At 39.0% G+C, this 12,509-nt stretch overlaps 1 protein-coding gene across 1 annotated transcript; it reads left to right on the top strand.

The window, feature by feature from the left end:
- Positions 1-2,583: 2,583 nt before the first annotated feature.
- On the top strand, positions 2,584-3,566 carry LOC136064543 (uncharacterized). The gene is made up of 3 exons (XM_065766433.1): positions 2,584-2,625; positions 2,878-3,077; positions 3,236-3,566. Exons 1-3 carry the CDS (start codon positions 2,584-2,586, stop codon positions 3,564-3,566), a joined length of 573 nt encoding a protein of 190 aa, XP_065622505.1.
- Positions 3,567-12,509: the final 8,943 nt, after the last annotated feature.

Here is a 12,509-nt window from a genome sequence, read left to right as displayed (position 1 = left end):
AAGTTGAAATAAGAAGAATTGGTAGTAAATAAAACTAAGGGTGAAAATCTTTAGCAGAGATATTATACTAATTTAAAACGACAACTATGAGCATATCATGTATTATTATATAGAACGTATGTAATTAATCATTGCCTTAAGAAATAGGCCAATCTGCCTGATAAACAAAATTGAAGTCTTCTTTCTCAAATAATAATAATAATGATTATAATCCTTTGCCTAGTAGGAATTAGGGGAACAATGTGCTAACATTATCTTAATTTGGTGAGAAATTAAATAAGTGCAATAGTCCCTATTTACAACGTCAAATAATATTGTATTAAATCAGATTTTTGCCTTCTCAAAAAAAAAAAAAAAGGATTTTTGCAAATAAATAATACAGCTAATAAATGCAATTAAACTGATATCTGATGAGGGTAGATTAGCCGAGATTGAGAGCTGTAATTTGAGTCTCATTGGAAAATTTTTGACGTGCAGGGCTTTTAACAAAAGGGCGGCTATGAGTACAATACGGAAAGCATGGGGCATGAATACTGAGTTGAAGATTGTTGAGATTGGATCAAATTTGTTCCAGTTCAAGTTCCAAACAGATTTTGATTTAAACAGTGTATTGAAAGGGGGACCGTGGAGTTTTGATAAGCAACTGCTTTTACTCAAGTGATGGAATAAAGGGATGACTGCAAGTAATGTCAAATTAGATCATGCATCCTTATGGATTCAAATTTGGAGGGCTCGTTTGATATGGTGTCTTCACAAGTAGCAGCAGCGGTTGGCAGTACACTGGGTATAGTGGAAGATGTGGGGAAACGGAGGGGGCAGGATACACCGAATTATTTTATGAGGGTGAGGGTGGCGTTACCGGTTTCTAAACCATTGAGGCAGGGAGGATTCATTGAAGATTCAGATGGGGAACACACTTGGGTAAAATTTAAATATGAAAAGTTACTGGTTCTTTGTTATTACTGTGGTATTCTTGGGCATCACTTACGTCACTGTACGAGCCATTATACAGTAGAAAAACAGGGGGAGGGTGGAAGGGGGGGGGGGAGGTAGATTACTGGAGGCCGGCAAAGATCACTGCCATGAAAGAGTACGGTGGAGCCTGACTTGCACAAGTTGATGAGGAGTACAAACGAAAATCATGGAGTGGATACAGAAATTCAGGTGGTGGAGTCCAAGAAGTTAGGAGTGGATACTTCAAATCACGTGGATAATGTTTAAGTGCATGAGATGAATCCAGATATTCAGCAGAGGAGTACCACTGGGAATAAAGGAGTTGTGGACAAGGATACTAATTATTCTATAACTACAAACACAGCAATAGCTGATGAAAGTCCAAAGTCACAATCAGATAGATATAATGCTAATGTCGTGGATGAGTAGATTGTGTCGAATCTACATGGAACAGCACAGCCTAAACTGAAGTCAATGTGGACCAAGATTATGAGGATGGATTATGGGCTTGGAAGTATTATAAGGCCCACGGATACTTTTGCTTGGAAAGAGAGGAAGCTTTACTGAAACAGAGGCTACTATATCAGATGGAGAAGAGGAAGCACAAAGAGTGAAGTGGGAGAAATTATGTCGAATTAATGACGGTGAATTGGCGAGGGTGGTTGACCACCCTTGAGGGAGGCAATGAGGCTGCTAAGTTGGAATTGCCAAGGGCTTGGGAACCCTTGGACAAGTCGTAGCCTCCGCAAGATTCTGACGGAACAAGCTCCTAATGTGTGTTTTCTTACGGAGACACGACTAGGTAAGGAGGGTTTTGAAAAATTGTATGGTAAATTGCCTTATCAAAATAAAATCATTGTGAAGAAACCTGATTTAGGTGGAGGGTTGGCTTTATTGTGGAAGGATGATATTAGGATGGACTTGATCAATTTAACCAATAATTATGTGCTGACAAAAGTGAAGTAGGAAGACGGGTCTAAGTGGTGGCTGACATGCTTTTATGGATGGCCAAAAGTGCAGCAAAACCATAAGTCTTGGGAGTTACTAAACCATTTAAAGTCTTTTGCGGAGGGTCCTTGGCTATGTATTGGAGATTTTAATGCTTTTCTCTAGTTTTCTGAAAAGCTTAGTAAACGGCCAGCACAAGTAAGCCAAGTTGAAGATTTTCGGGCTGCAATGGAGGAGTGGCATTTGGAGGACTTGGGCTTTAAGGGATATCCTTATACTTGGAATAATAAGTGAACAGGAGAGGCAAACACTAGGATTCGGTTAGATAGAGCTGTTGCAACGAGGGAATGGAAAGAAAAATTTTAGCTGACTTCAGTGGTGCATTTGGCCCCTCGTGCTTCAAACCACTTGCCAATTGTTCTCCACACGCAAAAATTTGAGAAGAATAGTAGAAAAGGAAGGAGAGGATTTAAGTTTGAGGAAACATGGCTGCTTTGGGAGGAATGTGAGGCTATTGTTAAAGAAGCATGGACGTTGGAGCATAATGGAGGGCATGAGTTGGTAGATATCAAGCAGAAAATTCAGAACTATAGGGATCAATTATAAGCTTGGGGATCTTCTAAGGCCAGGCCGAACAGTGAAGACATCAAACAGCTCCAAAAAAGATTGGAAAATTTGAACATGGTGGTGACCACGGAAGCTTCAAGGGCAGAATTCTTGGAGGTGAGCAAGGAGTTGGATGATTTATTAATGAAATAGGAGATTTTTTAGGCACAGAGATCTAGAGTTTCTTGGCTTAAGTGTGGAGACAAGAATACAAAATTTTTTCACTCTAAAGCATCACAACGGTGGAGGAGAAATTATATTTAGGGTGTAAAAAATTCTGATGGAGATTGGGTGGAGGAGGTGGAAGATATTTCTCATGTAGCAATAAATTATTTTGCGAAATTGTTTCATGCAGGTACTTGTACTCAGGTTGATGATTGTCTTAGCACAGTGGAGCATAAGGTGACCCAGGATATGCAACAGATATTGTCCAGTGATTTTACTGCTGAGGAAATTAAGATAGCGATGTTCCAAATGAGACCAACAAAGGTGCTTGGACCTGATGGTATGAATGCTCTTTTCTACCAAAAGTTTTGGCATATAGTGGGTGATAATGTAGTTAGTGCAGTGTTAGACTATTTACATTATGGTGTTTTGGGGCCTGATATAAACCACACTAATATTGCTCTGATACCTAAAATTAAATCTCCTCAGAGAATGTTTGATTTTAGGCCAATTAGTTTGTGTAATGTAATTTATAAAATATATATAAAGTGCTGGCTAACAGGTTGAAACAGATTCTGCCAGCTGTTATATCTCCTACACAGAGTGCTTTTGTGCCAGGAAGGCTTATTACTGATAATGTGCTGGTGGCTTATGAAGTTTTACATTCTATGCATTCTTGGAAAAAAGGAAAAACAAGTTCATTGGCATTGAAGCTTGATATCAGTAAAGCATATGACTGTGTTGAGTGGAATTTTCTCAAAGGCATAATGATTAAATTGGGATTTCTAGACAAATGGATTCAATTGGTGATGGGGTGTGTAACTACTCCCTCATTTTCCATTCTCGTTAATGGAAAAGAATATGGAAATATCCGGCCAACTAAAGGAATTTGACAAGGGGATCTCCTTTCTCGATACCTGTTCCTATTATGTGTAGAAGGCTTCACTTCATTATTAGAGAAAGCAAAGCTAGATGGGCGAATCAGGGGAGCTTTTATATGTCGTAGGGAACCTAGAGTATCAAATCTAATGTTTGCTGATGATTCAATAATTTTTTGTCGAGCCACTAGTGGAGAGGTTGGGGTGATTAATGAAGTTTTACAGACCTATGCTAATGCTTCTAGCCAATGCATTAATATGGAGAAATCCTTGGTTTATTTCAGCAGTAACATTCAAGAAGGGAAAAAAAGCAGAGATTGTGTCATTATTAGGGGTGAAGGTGGTGGACAGATTTAAATTGTATTTAGGGTTGCCTACACTGGTGGGAAGGGAAAAGTATCAAACTTTTTCCTATCTAAAGGATAGAGTTTGGAAAAAATTACAAGGGTGGAAGGGCATGATGTTATCAAGAGCAGGCAAGGAAGTATTAATAAAGGCAGTTATGCAAGCAATTCCTACATATACTATGGGGGTTTTCCAGTTGCTAGTTAAATTGTGTGAGGAACTGAATACTTTGTGTAAAGTTATAATTTACAACTATGTTTTTTGTTGACTTTTATTCTGTGCCAAATTTGATTGTAATTTTATTCAATCTTTTTGTACCCAATATTTATTGTGGGATTTAATTGTAAGGGTTGTGCGAGAGAGAGAGAGAGAGAGAGAGAGAGAAAGAGTGTGTGTGTGAAGACTCAAGCAATTGAAGATAGAAGATTTCTCGCGGGTAGCTCGCAACTAAGCATCCCGCGAAGTGATGCATGTGCCCTGTACATGACTGGAATGTGAAGAGTCAGTACAGATGGAGACAGCTGTGTTTCGCGATTAGCTCCAGGTAAGGCCTTTTCGCGAGACACTCACAAAATATTTTGTTTTGCCAGGTTGTATTATCTGATACACACTTTCTGCACCCACATTATATTTACCCATATTACCCATAAATGTTGAAGAGTGCTTCTGAGAGAAAACCCTAGTCACAAACCTTGAGAGTTAGAGATTGTTATACCCACATTTCTCTATACAATTGCTTATGGATTTTCCTCAACTCTTACCTCTCTATTTTCATACCATTGAGAGGTTGATAGTCCAAACACTTACCATGCCCTTCATAGTGTCAAGTGAGGTTTTGGTGGTGCTGTGAAGTATTGGAAGAAGCCAAGGATGGTAGATGCAACATGGAGCTTGTTGCGGGATTTGGAGAGCTAAACAAGACACGGTTTCGAGAAGCCTTGTTGGAGTAGGAGTTTGGAGGGCTTAGGTACATCGGGTAGATTAGGCTTGGATGGTTTCTTGCTAACCCATGTATCCCAACTGATTGTCTAGTGGATCGATTATCGCTTGGAGGGCGGCAAAGAGGTTTTTCGCTGAGTTCTTTGGTTTCCTCTTCGATAACGCATCGGCATGTTATTTTGTGTTTGCATCTCTCTTCCCTACTATTTTTCATTCCATTTTACTACTGTGTTGTTAAGTTTATAGATTAAAGTAGCTTGTTTGTTTATCCGCTCACATTTACACTATTCTGCACTTAGTATTAAGCTAGTGTAAAATCAATTGAGCCGTAACTTTAATTTGGGGGGGTCTAAATAGCTCTTGTGTTTTCAACACATTTTTGAGCTTCCACTTTGTGTGCTAGATTTTGGTGGGGACGAGTGGGTAATGGAAGACAGATTCATTGGAAGAATTGGGGTAGAATAACTCAACCAAAAGCTGATAGAGGGATGGGATTTTTGGGATTTGAGGTTGTTTAATCATGCTATGCTAGCTAAACAAAGCTGAAGGTTAATGCAGAACCAAAATTCTCTATTCTTCAAATGTTTCAAAGCTAGATATTTTCTGAGATGCCACTTCTTGGATGCTGCTATGTCTCGCAATTGTTCATATGTATGGAGAAGTATTATGGATGCCATGCCAATTTTGAGAAGTGGATCTTGTTGGAGTGTGGGAAATGGTGAATTTATAAAAGTTTTGGTGGATAAATGGATTTCTAATTATCCATCAAATAGGGTGCTGCATCCGGTTCATGAGGGTGTGGAGGATTGGAGGATTTCGGATCTTATAGATTTGGATTTACATGGGTGGAGGAGAGATACCATCATGACAATATTTAATAGAGAGGATGCGGAGGCTATATGTAAAGTTCCCTTAAGCCATAGGCGTGTGACTGATGTTGTGGTGTGGCTACATAATAAAGAAGGTGTTTACATAGTTAGATCCGGGTATCATGTGGCTAGAAAAGTGCTTAGGGAATGGGCTGAAAGTTCAACAGGTTCTGGGCAGCAACTATGGAAGAAATTGTGGAGAGTAAGGGTGCCTAACAAATTGAAGGTATTTGCGTGGAGGGCTTGTCATGAGATACTACCAACCTGAGTAAATTTAGCTAAAAGAAATATTATTAGAGAGAATTTATGCCTTTGCTATTAGAGAGCTCCAGAGACCGTGATTCATGCTCTTTGGGAATGTCTAGCAGCCCAAGATGTGTGGGTTGGCAGTTCCACCATAATACAGAAATGTGCTACTAACTTTCATGATTTTATCCAGCATTTTGAGGCATTGATGAACAGACTTAATGCAGCTAGGATAAAGCTTTTTGTGGTGCAAGCTTGGACTTTGTGGAATTAGAGGAACACAATGGTGCATGGCAGAAAGAAAAAGAATCCTTGCTAGTTGAACAGACATGCAGCAGACTACCTGGAAGAGTACATAAAGGAGTAGGAGCAGCTGGTTGTTCGAACACAACATCAAGCAGACACCATTGGAAGCCTCCACCTTAGACTATGTATAAGTTGAATTTTGATGTAGCTGTGTTCACAGAGTAGCAGAGTTCTGGAATTGGAGCAATAATCCGAAATGCACAGGCAGAAATAATGGCTGGAATGTCAGCTAAGGGGACCTATGTGAGAAATAGTGAAGAGGCAAAAGCTTTGGCATGTTGACAAGCAGTGGTTTTTGCCATGGAAGCTGGATTTTCAGATCTTCTAATTGAGGGCAATAACATCACTATAATGAAAGCCATCTCGGGTTTGTCTTGCCATAATTCCTTGCTTGGACATGTACATGAGGATATTTGTGCTTACTTGAATGGGATGCAGCGGGCTTCAATAAGTTGTATTAAGAGAGGGGGGAATATCGTTGCGCATTCTTTAGCAAGGTATGCAAAAAATATTAGTGACGTAGTCTATTGGATAGAGGACTCACCACCACCTGTGGTGGAGGCTTTATACCAAGATTCTTTACATGTTAGTGAATGAATGAATGCCTTGTTTTCAAAAAATAAAAAATAAAAAATAAAAAATTAATGAAAAAAAAAAACTCAAAACTCTGATTATAAGTTTATTACCTAATAATAATAATAATAATAATAATAATAATAATAATAAAAGGGTGGGTTCATTTGAAGTAATATTGCACCACTCAATATATTTTTATTAGATGTGAATTTCAATAGATCTATAATTGGATTGAACATTTTTTTTATAGCCTACATGCTTGAAAAATTTAAAGACAACCTGAAATTAATAACATCCAATTAGCATAAAATTCAGTGTGTGTTTTAAAAACATAAAGAACATATAATTTAATATTGAGATTTTCAAAATATTTCAAAATTCAAATAGGGTGTAAAATACCTATGAACGTTTAGACCCCCAAATATAAAATTACCACCACAAGCTTATAAATAAACAATATATGTGCGGAAAATGAAATATAGGCTATATCCAAATTGGTAACACACTCTAAACCATAATTAATAACCAAAACAACAATAATTAAAAGGTAAAGAGAAAAGGAAGAAAGATGCAAACACAAAGATAACACAGCGATGTGTTATCGAAGAGGAAACTAAAGTACTCAGTGTAAAACCTCTCCACCGCCCTCCAAACTGTCAATAATCCACTAGAGAATCAAGTTGGGATACATGAATAGCAGAAGACTCTCCAAGCCTAATTTACCAAGTGCACCTAAGCCCTCCAAGCTTCTTGCTCCAACAAGGTTACGCCAAACTTTGTCTTCTTCAGTTTACCGGATCCCGTAATAGCCCACTTGTAAGGTTGAATTTAATCAACCATTTAATTAGCTTTATTCCGTGACCAATTTGCTTGTAATTTAGCACTTAGCAACCCTGTATTTAGGTGGAAAAATTGTAAGGGTAGTATGTGAGAAGATGTGAAGAAAAGTTCAAGAGTGTGTAAGAAAAACAGAGGCTCGCGGCTAGGGCTCGCGGGTGGATCGCGACTGGCAAGCCACCAAAGGCTAGCACCTGAGAGGCACACTGGGAAGCTGAAGGGTCGCGTCAGCTGTCACGCTATAGGACAAAAGTTCCAGTCTGGCCAGGCCGTTACGTCGCGACTTAAACTCGCGACTTGGACAAGCCGCGAGACCAAGTCGCCAACTTGCCCTATTTGGCAAAAACTGACGTTTTGCATTCCCTTCTCACCCTACTATATATACACTCTTATACCCATCATATTGAGAGAGCTTCCAGAGAGAATTTTGTGAGAGGAAACCCTAGAGAAAAACAAGATTGCCTCATCCCCAATCTTCATCTAAAGAGACTCTATAAATTTCTCTACTCTCTTCCTCTCCATTGTCATACCCTTGAGAGGTTATTTACCAAACCCTTATCTCACTATACCCACGTCTGTGAGAAGGTCCATTTGGTGCTTAGGGAAGCAGTTTGGAAAGGAACCAATATACATTGGTTGATGCTATGGTCAAGTAGCAGAATCCGGCAAGCTAAAGAAGAAATAGGTTCGGCGTAACCTCGTTGGAGTAAGAAGTTTTGAGGGCTTAGGTACTTGGGTAGATTAGGCTTGGAGGGTCTTCTGCTGTTCATGTATCCCAACTATATTCTTTAGTGGATTTTATCACCGTTTGGAGGGCGGCGGAGAGGTTTTACGCCGAGAACTTCGGTTTCCTCTTCGATAACACATCGTGTGTTGTCCCTGTGTTTGCATCTCTCTTTCCTTTATCTTTGCCTTATATTTACTGCTGTGGATGTGTTTATATTTGGCTTAGATTGTTTTATCAATTCTGTTATAAGCTTGTTATCATATTCCGCACATTAATTGTCTGATATAAAGTTTGAATTGATATTTTTGTATTTGGGGGACTAAACGTTCAAGGGTGTTTCATACCCATATTGAACCTTCAATTGGTATCAGAGTGGGTACATTTGTTGTGGTTTTAATACCTAAGTGTGATCCTTGACCCCTTGTTGAGATGGATAGGTCTCAATCTCTCACTGCTCCACCATTTTTTGATGGTAATAACTATGCTTTTTGGAAAGTCCGAATGAGGGCGTTTTTGTGTTCTATGGATGAGGCTGTGTGGGATGCAGTTGATATAGGTTGGACAAAGCTAGTGGATGCCAAATCCACTTGGGACAAGGCAGCTCTTGCGGCAGCTAATGCAAACAGTAAAGCATTGAATGCCATTTTCTGTGNAAGTGCAGCAAAACCATAAGTCTTGGGAGTTACTAAACCATTTAAAGTCTTTTGTGGAGGGTCCTTGGCTATGTATTGGAGATTTTAATACTTTTCTCCAATTTTCTGAAAAGCTCAGTAAACGGCCAGCACAAGTAAGCCAAGGTGAAGATTTTTGGGCTGCAATGGAGGTGTGTCATTTGGAGGACTTGGGCTCTAAGGGATATCCTTATACTTGGAATAATAAGTGAACAGGAGAGGCAAACACTAGAATTCGGTTAGATAGAGCTATTGCAACAAGGGAATGGAAAGAAAAACTTCAGCTGAGTTCAGTGGTGCATTTGGCCCCTCGTGCTTCAAACCACTTGCCAATTGTTCTCCACACACAAAAATTTGAGAAGAATAGTAGAAAAGGAAGGAGAGGAATTAAGTTTGAGGAAACATGGCTGCTTTGGGAGGAATGTGAGGCTATTGTTAAAGAAGCATGGACGTTGGAGCATAATGGAGGGCACGAGTTGGTAGATATCAAGCAGAAAATTCAGAACTATGGGGATCAATTACAAGCTTGGGGATCTTCTAAGGCCAGGCCGAACAGTGAAGACATCAAACAGCTCCAAAAAAAATTGAAAAATTTGAACATGGTAGTGACCACGGAAGCTTCAAGGGCAGAATTCTTGGAGGTGAGCAAGGAGTTGGATGATTTATTAATGAAACAGGAGATTTTTTAGGCACAGAGATCTAGAGTTTCTTGGCTTAAGTGTGGAGACAAGAATACAAAATTTTTTCACTCTAAAGCATCACAATGGTGGAGGAGAAATTATATTTAGGGTGTAAAAAATTCTGATAGAGATTGGGTGGAGGAGGTGGAAGATATTTCTCATGTAGCAATAAATTATTTTGAGAAATTGTTTCTTGCAGTACTTGTACTCAGGTTGATGATTGTCTTAGCATAGTGGAGCATAAGGTGACCCCGGATATGCAACAGATATTGTCCAGTGATTTTACTGCTAAGGAAATTAAGATAGCGATGTTCCAAATGAGACCAATAAAGGTGCCTGGACCTGATGGTATGAATGCTCTTTTCTACCAAAAGTTTTGGCATATAGTGGGTGATAATGTAGTTAGTGCAGTGTTAGACTATTTACATTCTGGTGTTATGGGGCCTGATATAAACCAGACTAATATTGCTCTGATACCTAAAATTAAATCTCCTCAGAGAATGTTTGATTTTAGGCCAATTAGCTTGTGTAATGTAATTTATAAAATATTTATAAAGTGCTGGCTAACAGGTTGAAATAGATTCTGCCAGCTATTATATCTCCTACACAGAGTGCTTTTGTGCTAGGGAGGCTTATTACTGATAATGTGCTGGTGGCTTATGAAGTTTTACATTCTATGCATTTTTAGAAAAAAGGAAAAACAAGTTTTTTGGCATTGAAGCTTGATATTAGTAAAGCATATGATCGTGTTGAGTGGAATTTTCTCAAAGGCATAATGATTAAATTGGGATTTCCAGACAAATGGATTCAATTGGTGATGGGGTGTGTAACTACTCCCTCATTTTCCATTCTCATTGATGGAAAAGAATATGGAAATATCCGGCCAACTAAAGGAATCTGACAAAGGGATCCCCTTTCCCCATACCTGTTCCTATTATGTGTAGAAGGCTTCACTTCATTATTAGAGAAAGCAAAGCTAGATGGGCGTATCAGGGGAGCTTTTATATGTCGTAGGGCACCTAGAGTATCAAATCTAATGTTTGCTGATGATTCAATAATTTTTTGTCGAGCCACTAGTGGAGAGGTTGGGGTGATTAATGAAGTTTTACAGACCTATGCTAATGCTTCTAGCCAATGCATTAATATGGAGAAATCCTTGGTTTATTTCAGCAGTAATACTCAAGAAGGGAAAAAAAGCAGAGATTGTGTCATTATTAGGGGTGAAGGTGGTGGACAGATTTAAATTGTATTTGGGGTTGCCTACACTGGTGGGAAGGGCAAAGTATCAAACTTTTTCCTATCTAAAGGATAGAGTTTGGAAAAAATTACAAGGGTTGAAGGGCATGATGTTATCAAGAGCAAGCAAAGAAGTATTAATAAAGGCAGTTATGCAAGCAATTCCTACATATACTATAGGGGTTTTCCAGATGCCGGTTAAATTGTGTGAGGAACTGAATGCTTTGTGTAAAGTTATAATTTACAATTATGTGTTTTGTTGGCTTTTATTCCGTGCCAAATTTGATTGTAATTTTATTCAATCTTTTTGTACCCTATATTTATTGTAGGATTTAATTGTAAGGGTTGAGAGAGAGAGAGAGAGAGAGAGAGAGAGAGAGAAGACTCAAGCAATTGAAGATAGAAGATTTCTCGTCGGTAGCTCACGACTAAGCATCCCGCGAAGTGATGCATGTGCCCTGCACATGACTGGAATGTGAAGAGTTAGTACAGATCGAGACAGCTGTGTTTCGCGATTAGCTCCAGCTAAGGCCTTTTCGCGAGACACTCACAAAACATTTTGTTTTGCCAGGTTGTACTATCTAATACACACTTTCTGTACCCACACTATATTTACCCATATTACCTATAAATGTTGAAGAGTGCTTCTGAGAGAAAACCCTAGTCACAAATCTTGAGAGTTGGAGATTGTTATACCCACATTTCTCTACACAATTGCTTATGGATTTTCCTTAACTCCTACCTCTCCATTTTCATACCATTGAGAGATTGATAGCCCAAACACTTACCACACCCTTCATAGTGTCAAGTGAGGTTTTGGTGGTACTGGGAAGTATTGGAAGAAGCCAAGGATGGTAGATGCAACATGGAGCTTGTTGCGGGATTCAGAGAACTAAACAAGACACGGTTTCGAGAAGCCTTGTTGGAATAGGAGTTTGGAGGGCTTAGGTACATTGGTTAGATTAGGCTTGGATGATCTCTTGCTAACCTATGTATCCCAACTGATTGTCTAGTGGATCGATTACCGCTTGGAGGGCGGCGGAGAGGTTTTTCGTTGAGTTCTTCGGTTTCCTCTTCGATAACACATCGGCATGTTATCTTGTGTTTGCATCTCTATTCCCTACTCTTTTTCATTCCATTTTACTACTGTGTTATTAAGTTTATGGATTAAAATAGCTTGTTTGTTTATCCGCTCACATTTACACTATTCCGCACTTAGTATTAAGTTAGTGTATAATTAATTGAGTCGTAACTTTAATTTGGGAGGTCTAAATAGCTCTTGTATTTTCAACACATTTTTGAGCTTCCACTTTGTGTGCTAGATTTTGGTGGGGACGAGTGGGTAATGGAAGAAAGATTCATTGGAAGAATTGGGGTAGAATAACTCAACCAAATGCTGATGGAGGGATGGGATTTTAGGATTTGAGGTTGTTTAATCATGCTATGCTAGCTAAACAAAGCTGGAGGTTAATGCAAAACCAAAATTCTCTCTTCTTCAAATGTTTCAAAGCTAGATATTTTCCGAG

Source organism: Quercus suber, unplaced genomic scaffold, assembly GCF_002906115.3.
Source record: "Quercus suber isolate HL8 unplaced genomic scaffold, Cork oak 2.0 scaffold_704, whole genome shotgun sequence".
Taxonomy (NCBI): Eukaryota; Viridiplantae; Streptophyta; class Magnoliopsida; order Fagales; family Fagaceae; genus Quercus; species Quercus suber.
This window is presented reverse-complemented; position numbering and strand designations above follow the sequence as displayed.